This window comes from Spermophilus citellus, assembly GCF_964194105.1.
Source record: "Spermophilus citellus genome assembly, chromosome: 17".
Lineage (NCBI taxonomy): Eukaryota > Metazoa > Chordata > Mammalia > Rodentia > Sciuridae > Spermophilus > Spermophilus citellus.
The window spans coordinates 76,890,147-76,908,890 of NC_138199.1; the positions used below are offsets into that span (position 1 = coordinate 76,890,147).

The following is an 18,744-nucleotide window of genomic DNA, read 5'->3' on the forward strand; positions in this document are numbered from 1 at the left end:
TGGTGTGCCCAGGTCTGCACCAGACCTCTTGTCTCCATGAGGCAGCTCAGTGTCCCAGTCCTTGCCTAGGCCTTTGCCTCCATACTGTGGCCGATTCATGGTCTGGTGCTTCTGGAAGAGTCACCTTTGCCCTACTCATTTCAGACTTGGCACTCTCCCAGACCCGGCAGCCAGTCTGCGCCCTGATGTGCAGGGCCCAGTGCTTCAGGCTTATGGCTCCCTAAATATTAGGCTAGAGTTCACTGTGTTCTCCTTCCTTATTATACTTTGGCTCCAAATGTTGCACATTCAAAGTTTTAATTTTATGGAGAATGGTGTATGTGTTTGAGGCTTACCAACACGTAGCTGCTGGTACTCATTCAGGGTTCTTCTTTGTGCTCATTTATAAGAAGAGGTTTTCCAGTATGAGGGAGTCAGTGTGCTCATTGTGGAAGAAATGCAAAGAAATAGGGAAGCCAGGGAGATGCACAAGTGTGGAGGGACAGCATTCTTGGGGTCAGTGCTGGGGGGCTCACAGGAGGGGGCTCAGGAGCCCTGAAGATACAAGGCTGGGCCACAGGAAAGCACATGAAGAGGGAGGGAGAGTGTGCATGTGGGCTGCAGGAAGAAGGGATGCCTGAGTGTGTACCCAGTGCTGGTGCATAGGAGCCCGCCTGTCAGCAGCCTGAGTTGCCCCTCATGCTGGACAGCACCCCCCAGCATTGTGTGAGCTCTGCCACGATCCAGGAGCTTCTTCGAATACTTGTTTATGCTAACTTATTTAATTCAAACCCCCTTCCACAGGTGGAGAAAAGGTGGTTCAGAGAAATTAGACAGTTTGCCAGGTCACAGAGCTATTATGGACTGGAGTTTCTCTGGCTCCAGAGTTCATGCTGTCAACCATTGTACCTTATTTTCCCTCTGGATCAACAAATAAAAGGCTGTTCCGAAGTCTTCAGGGAAATGGTCATAGGACTGGCTGTTTAAAGGCCTCATGTTGCAGGGTCTGAGTGTGTTTCTCTGTTGTCTTGACTTTTCTGTCATGATGACAAGATGATCGCTACAGCTCCAAATACCACATCCACATACGTGTGCTTATAGGAGGGAAGAGGAACACCCATTCTTATTTTATCAAGGAGCCCTGTTCCAGAAGTCTTGCAGCTAGATCTCTCCATGCCACTGTCTGCTGGATGTCTGGGAGCCTTCAGCCTCTCCTGAGCCATGCTAGCTGGGGAGAGGTAGATTGGGAAGGCAGCTGGATTACTCCCTTCTCAGTTACTAGCTATTCCTGTTTTGGAGACATGTGGTTGTGTCTCTGTGGTAGTGACAGGCATGGGCTCTGCAGTCTGGCCAGCACAGGGCTGCTGCCTGGTGCAGGCCTGGCTCTTTGCTCTCCCTAGCTGAGCTCTAGTGGGCCGATGGGTCTTCCCAGAGTGCAGGTAGACATGGCTGTATGGTGGCCTGCTGTGTAAAACAGCAGCTGACCTTTTGTGGTTTTGATAGATTGTATGATAATGAGGTACTAGAAAGTTGCATTTTTAATTTTGGATATGAGTTGCCTAAAAATGGTACTGCAGTGTTTCTAAACATTTATCAGGTGATTGCATTTGTTCACAACATGTCTGTGCGGCATTTTAAGGCAATAGATGACCTTATGAGGTCAGGAGGTACTGTCCCCAGACAGCCACAGGGTGATCAGTAGAGAACAGTCACTTTTATGTTCCACCACGACAACAAGGGACAAGTTGCACCTCTGAATCTGTGATAAACGTTTATATACTTGCAGGGCTGGTGAAATTGGTTTGAGGAGAATTCTGCCCTGGAGCATGAGTTAGGACTCCTCTGCTTCCTATCTTGTCTCCCCAGCCATCTCAGGCCTCTGCAGGGAGACCTGCTCTTTCTAATGCCAGTGGAGGAGCCCTGTGGCCAGAAGTGCTGTTAACTCCAAGAACCTCCAGGTTGGGAGTGGGCTGCCCCTTCCAGGAGCCCAGAGTCCATCAGCTGGGATGCACAGGACAATGGGCATCTGCATCTCAGCCCTGTGGTGAATGCTTGGATGGTTCCTGGGTATTTGTCAGCCACCTCACCACACACCTTTATACACTTTTGTGTGTGACATGGGTGAGGACGGTGTGAGACTGGGAGTATCAGCACCAGTGTGCACTGGTCAAATATGTCTCCTCAGATGTGATAGCCATCTGGGTTATTGCTGATACACTTTTTTAACCTGCTTAGACACTTTTTAAAAATGTCTGGCCACACTTTGGAACATGCTTCACACAAGCACAGTTCAGCCAGAGCAGGATGTTTTGCCATCGAGTTCTTTGTGAGAGTGCTCTGGGAGCTTTTCCTGTCACAGAAACGGTTGTCTTGTTTCTGTAGCTTATTCATTTACTTGTAAGCTTTTTATATTGGGAAATTTTACCCTGAACCCACTCTCTGTCTTCAGCAGTCTAGTGAAGCAAAGTCCCAGTCTTCCTTCACCCTCACCTCACTTCCTGAGCTGATTTTGAAGCAAATTCCAAACACTGCATCATTTCACCTGTGTCTCCCAGTGTCTCTGAAGATGAGTATGGCTTTCAGTACACACAGTGTGTTTCCTTGACTCAGGATATGGGTAAGGTGAGGCCTTGTGACTCAACACTCTGACCCATAGACATAATCTGAACATCACTCCCAGTCTAGCCACACCGTGCATGTCTGTCTCTTCCTGCAGTACTGGTGGAATAAGCCAGATTGTGAGTCCTGTCGACTTGAAGGTGGTCTGAATTTTGTTGATTACTCCTCTCCTCTAACCCATGGCAAACTGTGCTTTCCTCTGTCTCTTCAATTTCCTCTAAGTGGCAGAGAGACAGTCCTCTGTTTAGTTGGGATGTTTCACAAATGGTGCTGTGTACTTGCTATTGTGTGGATAGAGCACCTGGTCATCTTCTCCCTCTTGATCACTCTGGATCTGTCCTTTGGGGATCACAGAGCCCGTAGTGGACATGACTGTATCTTTCCTCCCTGCAGGCCTAGTGGTCTTTGATTGCTGTTTTTCTGTCTGGTGTGACTAGTCAGGGTGTTCTGTGTTCATTTTGCACATCCTCTGTCCTAAGACAGCTAGTTCTCCAAGGTAACCCTATTTCTTTTTGCGGGAAGTGGTATTTAGAATGTACTGATCATGATAAAACCCACCAGGAGTGCTTGCTGACTCAAGTTGAGAGTGATGGGTTTCCCTCCGCCTCCTGGTCTGGCTGCTGAGTCCTCCTCCCACGCCAGCCGTTCAGATTGTTCCTGGACACCAGCAACATTGCTCATTTCTTTCTTCCTGCACTGTGCTCAGCAGCCTCAGAGAGCAGCACTGACTCTTCATCACTGACCCCTGGAGCTACTCCTGTGGTGTCTGCCCCTCTGATAGGCCAGATGTAGGGCAGATTATCCCGTTTCAAGGTCTTAGAAGAGTCTTCCTTCTCCACATGGATTCAGGGTTAAGCTCATTTGTTTCATTTTGCTTATGGTTTGTGAGAGCTGCTTTTTTAAAAAGTTATTTTCGCTTTGTGGTTATGTGAAGGAGTTCACAACTCCAGAGTTAAGTACACAAATAAATGTATTCACAGAAGTCTGGCTGCTCTTCTTACCGTCTCCAGGCTGTGCCCTCCTTCCTTCTGTAGGCAACCACTTGAACATTCTGATAACGACTGTATGTGTAAATAAAAACGTGCACGTTGACCTGCCCAGCTGCATCCGCACTGGCTTCCCTGTCTTGGGCACGTGGTAGTGTGTTACGCGTTTTTCTTCACCTTGTGTCCCCACTGTATCAGGTGTGAATCTGCGTGTCTTCATCAGAGTCAAAGCTTCATTCTTTCTTTTTTCACTATTGCCATTTTGGGAAATTTGTTGTGGTGGTGATCATTCCCACAATGTGGTGGGGATACTTGCAGGTGGCTTGGCAGGTCCCCTGGCCTGCCAAGGGCCATGAGGTGTGGAAGACCCTACTTTACTTGTGTCACCAAGCCGATCTGCAGCCCTTGCAAGTTTCCTATAGGCAGAATTGTCCCAGCACAGTGACTTTAGTGGCAGGTCTGCAAGCCTATTGAGCCCTTATTTTAGAAATGGATTAGCCCAGCTACAGCCGTGGCTTCTATTTCTAGACCAGCTCTTCTAGATCTCTTTTGCCCCTTTTGCAAATTAAGAAAGGAGTACACATAATACATAGTGAAAGAGTGGCGATTTTACAAATTTCACATAAAACTTCTTCCTGGGAAGGTAGAGGTCGACACATGAGGACTTACCTTGATATTGCTCTTCTCTCAGGTCAGTATTGCGATTTCTTACCTGTGAGTGCATGCCACCCAGGACCTTCCATGCCACCCTGTATACCACAGGTGCAGCCCTTCTTCCACATGGACTCCTGGGTGCACTCCTGGGTGATGGCAGAAAGAAACAGCATCCCAGCAAGGCCAATGAGATGCTGAGCCAGTGTCCCAGCAAGCATGTGGCAGGCCCGTGAGCATGCACCTGAGACGAGGAGCCCCTTGAACACTGAGCTGGCAGGTGGGGGGGGGGGCCTCGCAGACTTCTGTGGTCCTTGGAGCTGCCATTGGAGATGCCTGTTGGTTGTATTGTCTCACGCCCAGATTTCTAATGCTCCACACGGAAATCAGATTAGTTCCTGAGGGTCATCAGGAACTTGAAAAGAAATCTCTTATGAAATCTCAAGAGATAGAAGTCTCATCCTGAAGACTGCTCCTGTGAGGGCCAAGATCTGAGTTTGCAGATGCAGCCCACACAAAGGTGGGCCCCACATTTTGGCTTTCTTGTCTGCTGCTGCTGCCTGCTTAGTACCTCTTTGGGACTGTTTTTAGGGTGCATGCACGTGGTGAAAGGTTACCTCTTTTCATGAGTCCCTTTGCACATGGTTTTCCTCGAGTGGCCTCTACGAGGTTGGTCCCAGTGGCAATGTGTGGGTGTGGCCCTGAGATCCCTCTGCTGGCCAGTTTTACAAAATCTACTTCCCAACAGGTGAGGCCCATGTAGGTCCTTTCTCTTCCCTCTTGTGTTTGATTGGTGTTCTCAACAAGCTCACCCTTGTTCATCACTGTGGCCTAGTGGGAACATCTCAGGGAGTTCTCTGAGCAATGGCAGTGGCACAGGGCCGACCGTGGGTCTGAGTGCCTGTGTCCAGTGAGTAGTGCCTGTCCTGGTGACTTGGGTCCAATGTCTATCTCTGCCAGGCAGGTTAGCAGATATGGAAAATTCTAGTAACCAGCAACTGTCCATCACTGTTGGAGGTAGCCTGGCAGAGAAGCCAAGAGGGAGCAGTGTTTGTAGAGTTACCATGATGTCGGTTGGAAACTGGCAGGACTGGGAGCTGTGAGGGGCTCCAGTTGCTGCGACATGTAGCTCTGTTGTTATTGCTGTCCTTCATCAAATTGGTCCCTCCCTCAAGGCTTGTGGAAGGTGCTGGTCCTACTTCAGTGGAGGGGCCTGCCTGTTAGTGGAGTCAGAGAGGCAGAGTACAAGGGCCAGCCATAGGGAAACAGGATGAACCACATGCCCGTGGACATCACAGGTAGACAGGCCTTCTGGCCTGTCTGCACCTTGTCCACAGTGCACACAGCCAGAAGATGCTCGCCAGGGGTCTGCCAGTCCTCATCAGTGTCTTCAGGGTGGCAGGCAGTGAACCGTGAAGACTGGAGGTTTGAATTGGCTCTGCCACGGGCCAGCGTGTGATCTTATGGGATTTCCTGTCCTCTCTGTGCCTCCACTTCCTCTCTATGACACAGGAGTAATGGGAATGCCTTCTCTGCATGGTGGTGGTGAGGGAGGGTGGTGGGGTAGGAAGTGGGTGCTCAGAACAGCAGCTGGCCTGTGGCAGGAGCTGGGGTGCTGTTGGCCTGGCCGTCCATCCATCTGCCCAGAGAGCACTCTGTCATGCGTTTTTTCCTTCTCCTCCTTTTCCTGCTCTTCTTCCCCAACTCTTCCCAAGGGTGCTCTACCACTGAGCCACACCCCCAGCCCTTTATATTTTGAGATAGGATTTGCTGAGGCTGGCCTTGAACCTGGGATCCTTCTTCTGCTGCCCTCACAGGCTGGCAGGGTCAGCATTAGTGCATTTGTTTTAAGGAGGAAAAAAATGCAGCTTATCTTGTTTCCTGACCTCCCAGGTTGAACAGCTGGTGAGTCATTGATCTGGGGTGGAGCCTAAAGTCTTCTATCCCTGGGGCCAGTGCTGTCTCCACCAGAGAGACCAGGTGGGTGACACACTGAAGGCCCATCTGCCACACTTCTTTTTTAGCTCATCTCCTCCCTGCACACTGGGGGACCCAGAGCAAGAGCTCACCCGGGCATTTAAAGAGAACTTCTTTGGCTGCTATTGGAGCCAGGACCTTCCCAAGCCATCATGTGAGGTGGTGTGTAGAAGAGTAACACAAGCCCGTTGCCTGAGATTCAAAACACTGGTGAACGGTGCTGGAACCAGTGGGAGAAGGGCCTGTGGTTTTTGTGTCTGCAGACTTCCGAAGGCCACCTCTTTTATTCCTGAGAAAGCACTTCCCCTACACATGCAGAGTGACAGTAATTCAGATTGCAAGGAGCCAGGTCAGGGCAGATCGAGGGTCTGGCTGAGGCAAGACTGAGGACACTGTGTACCTTGCTGCGGGCCAGGATTGGCTGTTTGGTCTGGGTGTGTTCAGGAGCCAGCTTCCTGTGAGGAGCCTGCAGAGGACACAGTTTCATTTCACACGGAGCTGCCCTGACTCTGCCCACACCATGGCTGCTGGGTGGTTGGCATTGGCCTTGGCATGCGATTCCTTGGGGTGAAGCCTGGTCTCTAGGGAGGCTCACCAGCTGTGCTCAGGCTCCCTCTCCCACTCCGAAGACCCAGGGCTCCATCTGAACCTACAGGACAAACGGTGGCTTTTGTTGTGTTTTATTTTGTTTTTTAACAAGGGGTTGGGGAGGAGGAGGAGTTTCATTATGAGACTTCATAATGAAAACTGAGCAGCACCTAGACAAGGAGGTGTTGAAGGCGAAGTAAAACACAGGTGGAAGGGGACATCGAGTTAGTGCCATATCATGTGGGACCTGAGACTCATGTTGAGACAGAATGATACAGGCATTGTGGGGCTTGTAGTTAATGAAAGGTAAACAGTTGATAAAGCAAATGTAGTTCACCCCACACACTTCTCCTGGCTTCCTTCCACTGCTGTGGACTTGAGGATTGTGGAGCTGGGATAGCAGGCCACGTGCCCATGTGCAGCTGAAGAGCTGTAGCGCCTCCTTGTGTGGGTGGGTCCCTCGCAGAGGATGGAGTGGGTGTGTTCAGCCATGGGAAGGATGTGGGCCATGTCTGGGAAGAGGTGCTGCTGTGCAGAGGCACAGAATCTCCAGAGCAGGGATGGGACTGCAGAGAGAATGCTGGGCTGATTGGCGGGCGTGTGGGTGTCCTGTGGCCAGGCAGGTGGAAACCATCCTTGGGTTTGGCCATGTGCCTTGGAGGCTGTGGCCATCCATCAGGGGTTTGTTTTCAGGAGGCAGTTGTCTGGAAGAAATCGCTGACAGAATGATGGGGTTTTTGCAGCTTGATTTGCCCGAAGGCCTGAAAGTAGGGCATTTGGCCTGAATGAAGAGAGAGGCGTAGAGCTGAGTTGGAGGGACCTGCCCTGGGAACCCACTGACCCAGTTGAGTGGAAGAGGAATAGCTAAAGAAGGCCCGAGGTTTTGGGGTTCTAGTTTGGGTGGCTAAGTCCAGGGTGGGGCCTGGAGCCCAGAGGCTGGGCAGGCAGGAGTGAGGCAGGCCTTGGCCTGGGATCTACTGAGGTGTGCATAGGAGACCCTGCAGCACGGGAGCCATGGGCTAGTAGTGCACAACAGCTTGTGATTCTGAGGGAGGCGCTTGGCCCAACCCGAGATGAGGAGCAGGAGCAGCAGTCAGAGTGGTCGGAGGGCAGGAGGACTGAGAGAAGGTGGGTGGTGTGGATAGCAGGGAGCTATGTCTTGTGCTGGAGACCTGTCACCTAGGGAACCCAGACTCCATGCCGGGCTGGGTCATGAGGAGCTGGCTGTCCAGCAGGAGCAGGCTGAGCTCTGGCGATGATGTCCAGAGAGCTTGGAGCATAGCACAGCGAGAGCACAGACACACACCCCACCACTGTGCCTCGGCACTGAGCACGGCCTGCCCTGCAGAGATGCTGCGCCAGCCCTTCCCCACACCTTGGACACATGGACACGGCTGGGGAGAGAAGCAGGTGTGGCGGGAAGCATGGGCACCGCTGTGTGGGAGGCATCTGTACGCCAAGCTGTCCGGTCCACTTTTTTTGCCCTGTTCCCCGTTCATTTTCACCTTTCTTTCCTCCTTAAACTTTACTCTCAGGAAGGTCCCTGCATACAGTGACCTGTCCTGTAGTATGTGCTGCTGCTCTCTATCCTAGTCTGGAAGAAGGACTGTTCTTTCTTGACTGTCAGGCCACTATAAGCTTTGAGAGGCAAACACATCCTGCTCACCCTCCTCCTCCTTGCTTCTAGAAGGCTCTCCTGGTTCCTCATGCCAGACAGACAGGAGTGCTCTCACCATGGAGTTCTGTCCAGTTCTGTTGGGTTCCAAGGGAGCCTGCTGATGAGGTGGCGCTGGCCCTTGGGCCTGCCTGTCTGGCGTAGCAGGTCAGTTTGCCAGGGCAGTGAAGGGCCTGGGGGGCGGGTGAATATTAAAGTGCAGGCCTTGCTCTGCTGCTGCACTCTGACCCCGCAGACAGAGTTGTTGGAATCCAGGAGAGAAGATTCCTTGGACCTCTGCTCTTCAGAGAGGCTCATGGACAGTGAGAACTCTGTAGGAAGTGTCTGCTCATCATTGCCCATGCTCATGCACCCATTCCCACATACTTACCTGGCGCCAACTGTGTGCTTGGCATTGTGATGCTGAGGCAAGCTGGGTGTGTCCTTATTAGGGCACGAGGACAGACTTGAGAAGAGAATCAGCAAATGGAGACATGGAGTGCCACGGGCCAGGGGAGCCCCCTCCATTGTCTATGAGGGCATCCAAGATTGGCTTGTTTAACCTTGCACTTGACGACTGAACAAAAGTGTCCAGCAGAGATTGGAATTGGGCATAGAGGAAAGGTAGGTGAGAATATGATCCAGTCCAAGACTTGAAGGATACTTTCTTTAATAAATTCTGTTTAGAATGCAGACTCAGAAATTGACAGGGCTGGGGGTCTTGGAGGATGTGTGGGCCTTTGTGAAGTATTGCACAGTCGGTGGGAAGCCTTGAGTGAGATACATATTGAAATTTGAGATTGAATTTAGAGAGAGCAAAGCAAGGCTGGAAGATTGGTTGGGAATTCGCTGTATTAATCTAAGTACTAAGTGGTGGTGATGATGATTGTGACAAAGGTGACGATGATAACAGTAGTGATGGTGATGAGGTGATAGTGATGACGACAGTGATGAAGATGATGATTGTGATGGTGGTGACAGTGGTGGTAATGATGGTGATGGTGACTGATGGCAATGATGGCATCAGTGATGACAACAGCAGCGATAACTATGGTAAAGGTGGCAGTGGTGATATCATTGGTGGCAGCAATGATGACTGTGACAGGGGTGATGATTGTGACAAAGGTGGGGATGGTAACAGTATGGTGATGATGACTGATGAAGGTGGTAGTGATGGTGATGGTGACGATGACAGTGGTGATGGTGGTGGAGGTGGTGGTAGTTGGTGGCTGGCCTGGTAAGTGATGGCTGTGCTAGTGCAGATGGAAAGAGGTGAGCGGATGCAACCAGGATTTTGAGAGCGAGATTGAAAAGGGTGATCGTGCAGAGGGGAGGAAGGGGAGGAAATGTCAAGGATGAGTCTTGGTTTTGGTGTCCAGCTGTGGGTGGACAGCTTCGTTTGGAAGAGAAGAGGAAAGAATAGGTTTAGGAGGGAAGAGACAGGAGGTCTGCCTCCTAACACCTGCTTTCTGGTAAAATGTCCAATTCATTCATACCTGGGAACAGATGCTGTGGTCTTTGGGATCTCAATGGCCCTGTCGGGTTGCACTGGGGATGGAATCTGGGGAGAGGGCAAAAGGTGGATTTTCTTGGGTTTATTTCTATGTAGAGCATGTGGACATTCCATAGAAACTGTAAGGTACCATCTTAACATTTCTCTTTTGTCTTTTTAAAAGAATCTTGCAGCCAGGCGCAGTGGCACATACCTATAAGCCCAGTGACTTGGGGTACTGAAGGAGGAAGATTGCAAGTTTGAGATCAGTGTGGGCATGTAGAGAGACCCTAAGCATCTTAGGGTGATTCTGCCTCAAAATAAAAAATTAAAGAGACTGGAGGTGTAGCTCAGTTGTTAAGGGACCCTGGGCTCAATCCCCAGTACCAAAAAAGGGAAAAGGATCTTGCCTGTTTTTATCCTAACACCGGAAGTGGGAGGAGCTGCCGGAAGCCAGGGAGCAGGGTCAGGTCTGCTCATAGGCCCTCCCTACCCAGCATTTCCCCAGAAGTCCTTGGGAGAGTGGGCTGGAGCCTGGGCAGAGCTGGCCTGAGTTCTAATACTTTGTTTCTTCCTCCTGGACAGTTCTGAGAGTATCTTGAAGGCATTTCAGCTCCTTGGATCTGAACTTTAAACGTGCCTGTGGCTGTAGAGGGGTGGGAGGATAGCAGATAGCTGTCTGTGCTCACCTTCCTGGTCCAGCAGGACGCCAGTGCCAGAGGCCCTGCGGAAGCAGGATCTGGCTGCCACTGCCACCCAGGGCTTCTTGTGGTGGGATTTTGTCCACAGAGAGAACCACTGAATGGAGCCCCAGTTGCTTCCCAGCATGGCCCTGCTCTCCTTCAGGTGACATCACCATGTGTGAGGTCCCATACTGCCACCTGCACCATGGGGAACAGAGCCTGCCGCACTGGCCCTGCAGTGCCTGGAGGCTGTCCTCAGTGGGAGCCGGGCAGCTGTGCATGGGCTGCAGAATCCCATGCCAGGGACCCTTTTACCCTCCTTAGCATCGTGTGTTGCCAGGTGTCCCTGGGGCAGGAGACCATCACTGGGACTCACTTGGAGCTGCTGCTTCTTTGTTAAACCGAGGAGTGGGCTTTCTTTGCGTTTCAGTTATTTATCTTTTATTCTCTTTATTGCCAGCTTCAAAGTCCCTGAGCGTACATTTTACTACATCTTGAGATTTAGCTTTTCTGGAGCCACATCTAGCACACCAGGCAGTGATGTAGAGACTTGCTTTGTCACTCTGTGTGCCCAGTGAAAATGGTTGTAAACTCCCCAAACGACCAGGTGCGACTGCCTCTCCCTTCTCCCAGCCGGGAGCCATCACCCTGCGCTCCTGCACTGAAACAAAGCCTCACCACAGTGCCGTGACATTTAATTTAGTGTTTCTCATTTCAAAGCTCTTAAAAATATTAATTAATTCCTGTCAACCCCGGGAGGCATATTATTAATATCCGAGGTGCCTTTCAGGCTGGTCCATTAATGTGTCCCCTTGCTGTGATAGGTAAGGAAGCAACAATGAGGCCGAATCTTTTTTTTTTTTTCCTTCCCAATCCCCAAAGATAAGACCTTGCTGGAGCCAAAGTCAGAAATAACAAATCCCTAATCTCACTGGTGTCCCTGAGTGACCCCTGCTCTGTGGCCTGGTATGTGTTTGGGAAGAACGGCACTCCTATTTAGGAGTGATCTCAGGAGACAGAGCAGCGGGTTCTCAGCGGAGCTCCGACTCCATGGGCCCTAGATGGAGGGCTGTGCGGGGGAGAGTGGAACCTAGCAGAGCCCTGCTGTAGCAGAGGGTGTGGGCTCAGCAGCTCCTGAAACTGCCCCGCAGGGGGTAGCCTCCCAGGGCAGCTGTGTGGTCTTAGCAGTGGGGCCTGTTCCCATTTGGGGTGGCTTGTCTTTCAAGACCCCTGTCTCCTGACTTCCCATGGGGGTTTCTGTAGCCCTGCAAGGCAGATACAGCCAGCCGACACCCAACGTGGGAAGCTCCCGCGCCACGGGCACAGGTCTGGGCCCTTTCTCTTTCTTTTTGTGACCGCCAGTGGCAAGTCCTATGCACCTTCTGTTCTGGTCTGTCTGTAGCTGATGACTTTACAAGTTCTTCGACTCTGAGAACAATGTGTCCTTTGTTCGTGAGGAGTGAGTGGTGTCAGTGGGTGAGGAGAGGCAAGTGTCCGCCATCTCAAGGCAGACCCTCAGCTGGGGTTGCAGGGTAGAACCAGGTGACCTATCTCCCGGGTGGAGCTGTGTGTGTGAGACACTGACACTGCCTGACTCCTGCCTGAGCCCGAGGCGTGGGCAGTGCTGCTCAGAAAGCTGGGTTCAGCTGGCCAGCGCTGCTGTTTGGGTGGTGGCTTTAGATGGTGCTCTGAATGGTAGGTAGCATGGTTCACAGCACACTCCTGTATTTCTGGTATTGTAGGATGCAGGAACCATCAGGAAACAAGTTCCCATGGGTGGAGAGTAAACATGCTCACCAAGACACACTTGCTGTTTTTGTCACTTTGTCCAGTGACACTGCCAGTGACACTGGAGGTATGACATCTTTGCCAGCCTGTGAGGGAGAAACAGCTTGAAGGCGCGTGGCCTCCCCTCCTTGCCAAGAGGCTACATTCTCTGGAGGTTTCCCTGTCACTCCTGCCCTGGCTGTCCCTGTCGAGGAGAAGGGAAATGTCCTCCCGTTGTCAGCTTCCAGATCCCCAAATGCCCCTGGTGCAGGGAAAGGAGGTCCCTTCCTAGCACTTCCTCCTGGCTTCTTTGAGGGCAGAGGTGCTATTCCCTGGCTTGTGCCCACGTACCCCACATATAATGTTCTGGCTGGGGAGAGTGTCCTGGGCACACCGCACAAAACTCATGGAGCCAGTCCTGCCCCTCTCCAAGGGGTACTCACAGACAACTAGAAACCACTGAGCTCACAGGAACTGGCTTCTCTCCATACAGTTTCCCTGGCATTTCCCTTGGTGGTAAATAAAATTGCTGTCAGATTTTCTATGCTTGCAGAAAATAAATAGCAAATTCAGACTCCTTTTAGCACTAATTGAAAATATGTTGCTGAGTCCTGCCTTTCTGTCTGGGCCATTCCCTGCATGGACCCCTACATGCCTTAATGGAAGCAGGACCTCTGCCTGTACCAGCATTCCAAGCACAGCTGTCCTGGAGCTCATAGCTGTGGCTTCTCCTGCTAACGTGTTTTTTGAGTACCCTCCTGAGCTGCTCCATCTTACGGAGCACTTTGATGAGGAATGTGTAGGTATTTGTGTGATTTACATAAGGCCCAGAGCAAAATATCTGCCCAAGTGGGATGTGGTTTGTTGATCTATTTGACTGCCATAGCAGCCATGAGTCAGAGGGAGCTCCAGGTTTTGGGTTTTTGTGGGTCCTGTCCACTGGCTGGGGTGATTTGGCGGGGCAAGTGGGTTCCCGATCCTCTGTATGCTTGCTGTTCTGGGGCCGAGGGAGGTAGCTTGCTCTGTGCGCTTTGGCATGAGTCTCCACAGATTGACCTGTCCCCTGTGTCTGTTATCTAAAGAGAATGTCTAGCTCTCTCCATTTCAAATTTATTTTCTGATTTCAGAATGTACTTGCCTGTGTGGATGTAGTTGCAGAGGGCACGTAGCCAAGGTCGAGGTGTGTGGAGAGAATGTCCCCTGTTTCCCCTGGAACCAGGTTTTCATTTGTCATCTGTTCTCATAATGTTTTGCAGGATTTGTAAGACTCAGCATCCTGTTTCAGGCTTGCCCCCAGCACAAACAAACAATGGATCAGTGACGATCAAGGGTGTTTCTCTCTACTTTTTTCCTAACTCTTTTTTTTTTTTTTTAAGAGAGAGAGAGAGAATTTTTTTTTTTTAATATTCTTTTTTTTTTTTTTTTAGTTTTTGGTGGACACAACATCTTTGTTTGTATGTGGTGCTGAGGATCGAACCTAGGCCACACACATGCCAGGCGAGCGTGCTACTGCTTGAGCCACATCCCCAGCCCTACTTTTTTCCTAACACTTTAGCTTTTATTTTTTGGTGCTGAGGATCGACCCCAGGCCAATAAGATGTTGGAAAGTGAAGACACGTATGGTGGGCAATTGGCTTTCTGCTGTGCCTCTTTCTTAGCTGCCATGTGCACTGCAGGCCGTTATTTGCAGGACCTTGCATATGCCACTGGGAGCTCCACTGAGGCGCTGCGCCCAGCCTTCTTCCCGCATCGGAGTCTGAGAGTAGCACAGTGTGCCGACCTGAAGGGCGTAGTGTGCCCACATCCAGGTGTCTTCACTTTCCAACATCTTGTTGGCCTTCACTCGTCACAGCAGCATCCTGTAGGATTTCATCATTTTGATTTGTTTGTTTCTTTACTGATTTTCATAATCAATATCATTAGCAGTCTGATAGTCACTCAGAAACTACTTGCTAGTGACTGAGTATGTTGTTGTGTGGAGAGGACGTGGTGCCCTGCATTGAAGGGCACACTCAGCTGTCAGTGGCATCTGCCTCAGTGTCACATAAGTGGGCAATGAACAGCTCATGTCAGCTCAAAGAAAGAAAAGACCACTTCCTGCTGACAGGGTCCAGGAAGGAATTTTGCCAAAGAGCTGGGCCTTGAACAGGCTCTTCTGGAACCTATGAGTTAGACGTGGCTGGTCTCCGGGGCAGCGATGCCCATCTTCCCTGCCCTGCACCAGCATCCCACCCCTGTACTCTTTGCTCCTTGGCACACCTCCTCCTTCCAGGTGGGGTCTGGCTCCCTGAGGACCAGCCTTGACCGAGCCCCCATTTGGTTGTTAACACACCTTGCCTGATGCGTGGAAATGAACTTGAACACTTTGCGTGGTGTTACTTGCTAAATCGCTCTTCTCTGTGACACTGTTTACTTTGCAAACAGCATTCCAGTCGGAAGGGAGGAAGCACTAAGAGGGGCTCCATCTCGCTGTACCCTAACCCTGCCACACCAGTGCAGGGCTGCCCAGTTGCCCTGAGTACGGGAAGGGCTGCTTCTAATGAATTGGTTTGTGGTCTCTGGATGGGCTTTGTTTCCAGGTGCAAAAAAATTCAAGGAACCTGTGAAGAGTGTTTGCTTTGCCATCCTAGCTTTTGTTGTCAGACATGGACTGACAACTCCAGGTCGAGGTTGGGCCCCTGTCTCTTGCTTTTCCCTCACATGTAACCTTACTTTTCTGCCCAAGGCCTGGAAACCTGGAACTGAGCAGTCTGCCTCCCTGGTCTTCTGGTTCGCTTCCCCTCTCTGCTCTTCTGGGAGCAGTGGCAGGCTCAGGGCAGCCAGTGCTGGCCAGCCTGGCTTGGCCAAGAGCTGTGCACAGGCCCGCTGCTCCCTCACAGGCCCTTCTTTGATCACGTTCCTACTGTGCTGCATTCTCCCTCACATTGCATCATGGCGTGGGCTTTATGTACTTTATTTCTTTTCAGACTAGTGAACAGACATGAGCTTTTAAGATGAGAGCACAGTGGTCACTACAGGCACACCCTTGCGCTGTGTTCCTAGGATGCCATCTTTCTGAAGAGTATGCTTTCGCTGCATGGTGGAGGGAAACCCTTCATGTTGTGGAAGTGCTCTCAGGAGGGTTTCCCCTCTTCTGACAAGTACTTAGTACTTTAAGTGGCCCCTGTATCTGGCCTGTGTTCTATGCGACAGGCTGTCTGTGTTGATGTCCTTTGGACTTTGAAGTCGTTCCCAATGACGGTATGTTAAATGAATGAGTGCGTATACCTGCCCTGTCATGCAAGGGAGTTTCTGTCCAGTGCACAAGGCAGAGGCTGGGGTTGTGTCTGGAACCACACGCTACTAGCTACAGACTCTGGCAGAATAGAGTGCCTTCTGGCTGTTCTGGGTGGTGGTAAGCCTCTCATTTCTTCTCTTTCCACAGGCCCGGTACAAGCAGAGCCTGGACCCAACTGTGGATGAGGTCAAGAAGCTGTGCACTTCGCTGCGCCGGAATGCCAAGGAAGAGCGGGTCCTCTTCCATTACAATGGCCACGGCGTGCCCAGGCCCACAGTGAATGGCGAGGTCTGGGTCTTCAATAAGGTGAGCCCACCCTGGGAACCCTGCCTTCCTCTTGCTAGATAGAGGCTGGTCAGTTGAAGTGGTCGCAGAGGTGAACTCCCCGTAGCTCCTGCTGAACTGTGGTATTTCAGCCAACCAGAGAGCAGTCAGATAGACAGGAACCACAGGCCAGTTCCCTGGCTGGAAGTTTTGGGATCATCTCTGTTTTAGTGATTAAAGCTGATAGATGATCAGGAACAAGAGCTGTTTCTGTTGGAGGACACGCTGGTCATTCTCAAAGTACATGCGTGTGCAGTATCCTTGATGCGTGGGGCTATTGGCAGTTCCCTGTGGAGAGGCCAAAGAACACTTCCTTATAGTCTCAACAGTTGCAAGTTGGTCAATTTTATCAAGAATTCGTTTTGAGAATCTGTGATTTTCTTGGAAAGTAAAACATTCTGAGTTATCTAAGGAGCCAATGCCCAGCCACCCTGCAAGTGCCATCTCAGCCTTCCCTCTCTGAGGTCGACCTTGCAATCACTTGTAATTCCCGAAGCCGGGGCAGGATTCCCACCTTCCTGGGCTGAGCAGGCATTTCATCTCTGCCGTCCCGCATGAGCTTTTGGTTCCCACAGAAAAGCTGGCTGCACTGCTGTCTCCATGCTCCACAAAGGTAGCTCTGGGGGCATGTAGCGGGCCCCATTGTGTACTCCACCACTGGTTGGCGGTCCAGCAAACACGATTGCAGGTGGTGCTGCTTACTAGCTTTAGGATCTGGACAAGCGCTAAAACTTCCTGGCCCTGTGACCAAATGTGGATTGAAAGATTGCAGGAGTGTCCTGTTTCCTAGTGTTTGGCCCAGGTGGTGGTGTGGAGAGGCCTAGAGGAAGACTTCAGGACCCTGGACAGAAGGCAGAGCAGGCAGGGCAGTTGGAGGATGCCAGGCCCAGCTCTGCCTGCAGGGGCTGCTGTTTCTCCCTAGGTGTATTTAAGTGCCCTCTAAGTTTTTGTATAAAATGTTCGGAGGTTCAAAACTGTAATTATGACAGTAGTAGAATGGAAGGAAACATGGCACAATGAACTGCCAGGCACCCACTGGCTGGTTCAGGAAGGAGCCCACCTTCCTTGCATGCCCTCCTTGACTTACTCCTAGACAAAGTGAGGTGCCAAGAATTCTGAGCCTATCATCACCATGCTGTTCTTTGTAGGTCTTCCCTGCTTGTTGGACATGTAGGCACGGGGCCTGGGGCCCAGTCTCTGTAGATGGATTGGGACTGTCCTGCAGGTGATATTCTACGCGTGCTTTTCATACACACTTCTGCTCTGAAGAGTGGCCCTGTGGTCCAAGGTGGGCCTGTGATGCATGCAGATTGAAAGATTGTTTCACTTATGGATGCCATGCCATGCCATCTCAGTGCCTTCTGAGCTGGGGACTTCAGATGGGCCCCATCTTCTCCTGTGCAAAATGGCACTAGTGTTTAACTTTTCACCTTCCTTGCTGTGTGTGCCACCTTTCTATTGCTGTGACAAAATACCTGAGGTAAACAGCTTAAACAGGGAAATGGGTTATTTGGCTCCAGGTTTCATAGGTTTTAGTCCACAGTCACCTGGCTCCTTATCTTGAGGCCTGTGGTTAGGCAGAACATCATGGCAGAATGTGGTGGGCCAGGTGACAAATTATGCCCTTAAAGGACACACATCCAATAAGTGAGTACCTACCTGTTCTGTTGTCCTTAAGTGCCTGCTTTAAAGTAAACCAGCTTTTGTGGGGTGTGTCTCTGAGCTTCCCACTCTGTTCCAAGCGTCCCCTGCAGTGAGTCTCGGTTTCTACCGCGACTGGCTCTGCTTAATGGGACCCTGGCCAGTTTTGGTCCTCTGATCATCCTTGGTCCATATGCCTCGAGACAGCCTGTTGGCACTATGTTCCTTGGTAGCCGGTCTGGGAGGAGTCGCACTGCAGCAGTGTCCGTCTTCCAGACCTGTCTTCATGTCCTCTTCATCAAGACCTGCACTTCCTGATGTTCTCCTCAGGGCACGTGGAAAGGCAGTTGGTTTGTGTTGTATCTGCTGACCTTCCAACTCTCTTGTTGATTCTAATTCTTCAGGACATCGTCTTGAACTTTCCTAACAGACTGTGATGTCATCTGCAAACAGTAACAGTTTTACTCCTCCCAACCAGCTGGGCCTCTTCACTGTGCTGGTTTCCTGGCTGGCTCGCATCTGCCCAAGCTCGTGTTTTCTGGAGTGCCTGCTGCTTTCTCTGTTGGTGTGTGATGTTTGTTTTTGTGGAAAAGAAAGAAATACCTTTATCAGATTAAGAAGGTTCTATTCCCAGTGTGATTTTTTTTTTTTTTTAAAGCAGTCAGGAGCTGGTGAGGGTGTTTCTGAAGCCACTGTTCCATGTCTGTATGGTAGGCTCCTCAAGAGGTTATCTTCCCGATACTGATACTGTGTTGAGTGAGAGTTTGTGGCTTTATAACATGGTACACGCCTTCCATTCTTGGGATAACCTGCTCGTCATTATGAATTGAGCTCCGTGTGCTGGTATTCTGCTTGATAGTTTAGACCTGTGTTCTCGATGAGGGTTGCTTGGAGTTTTCTCTCCATTGCTGTCTTTGCCTACTCTGACCCTTCAGTATAGCCGTGACCTGAGGAAGCAAGTTGGGGACATCTCTTGCCTTCACACACACTGTGAGAGTTTTTGGAAGGCCTGCCGATTGCTGTCTAGATGGCGGGGCAGCTGCGGGGAGGCCGCCTGGGATCTTGGCTGCAGAGAGACGCCCTGCAGTCCCCTGTGCTGGGCCTCC

At 51.0% G+C, this 18,744-nt stretch overlaps 1 protein-coding gene across 5 annotated transcripts in view; it reads left to right on the plus strand.

The window, feature by feature from the left end:
• RPTOR (regulatory associated protein of MTOR complex 1) overlaps nucleotides 1-18,744 on the plus strand; it is a 332,026-nt gene that overhangs the window by 121,522 nt on the left and 191,760 nt on the right. For all 5 annotated transcript variants that reach the window (XM_081272392.1, XM_081272393.1, XM_081272395.1 and 2 more), the window contains one exon: nucleotides 15,821-15,979. In XM_081272392.1, coding sequence (XP_081128518.1) covers nucleotides 15,821-15,979 — 159 coding nt within the window. The remainder of the gene's footprint in view (nucleotides 1-15,820; nucleotides 15,980-18,744) is intronic.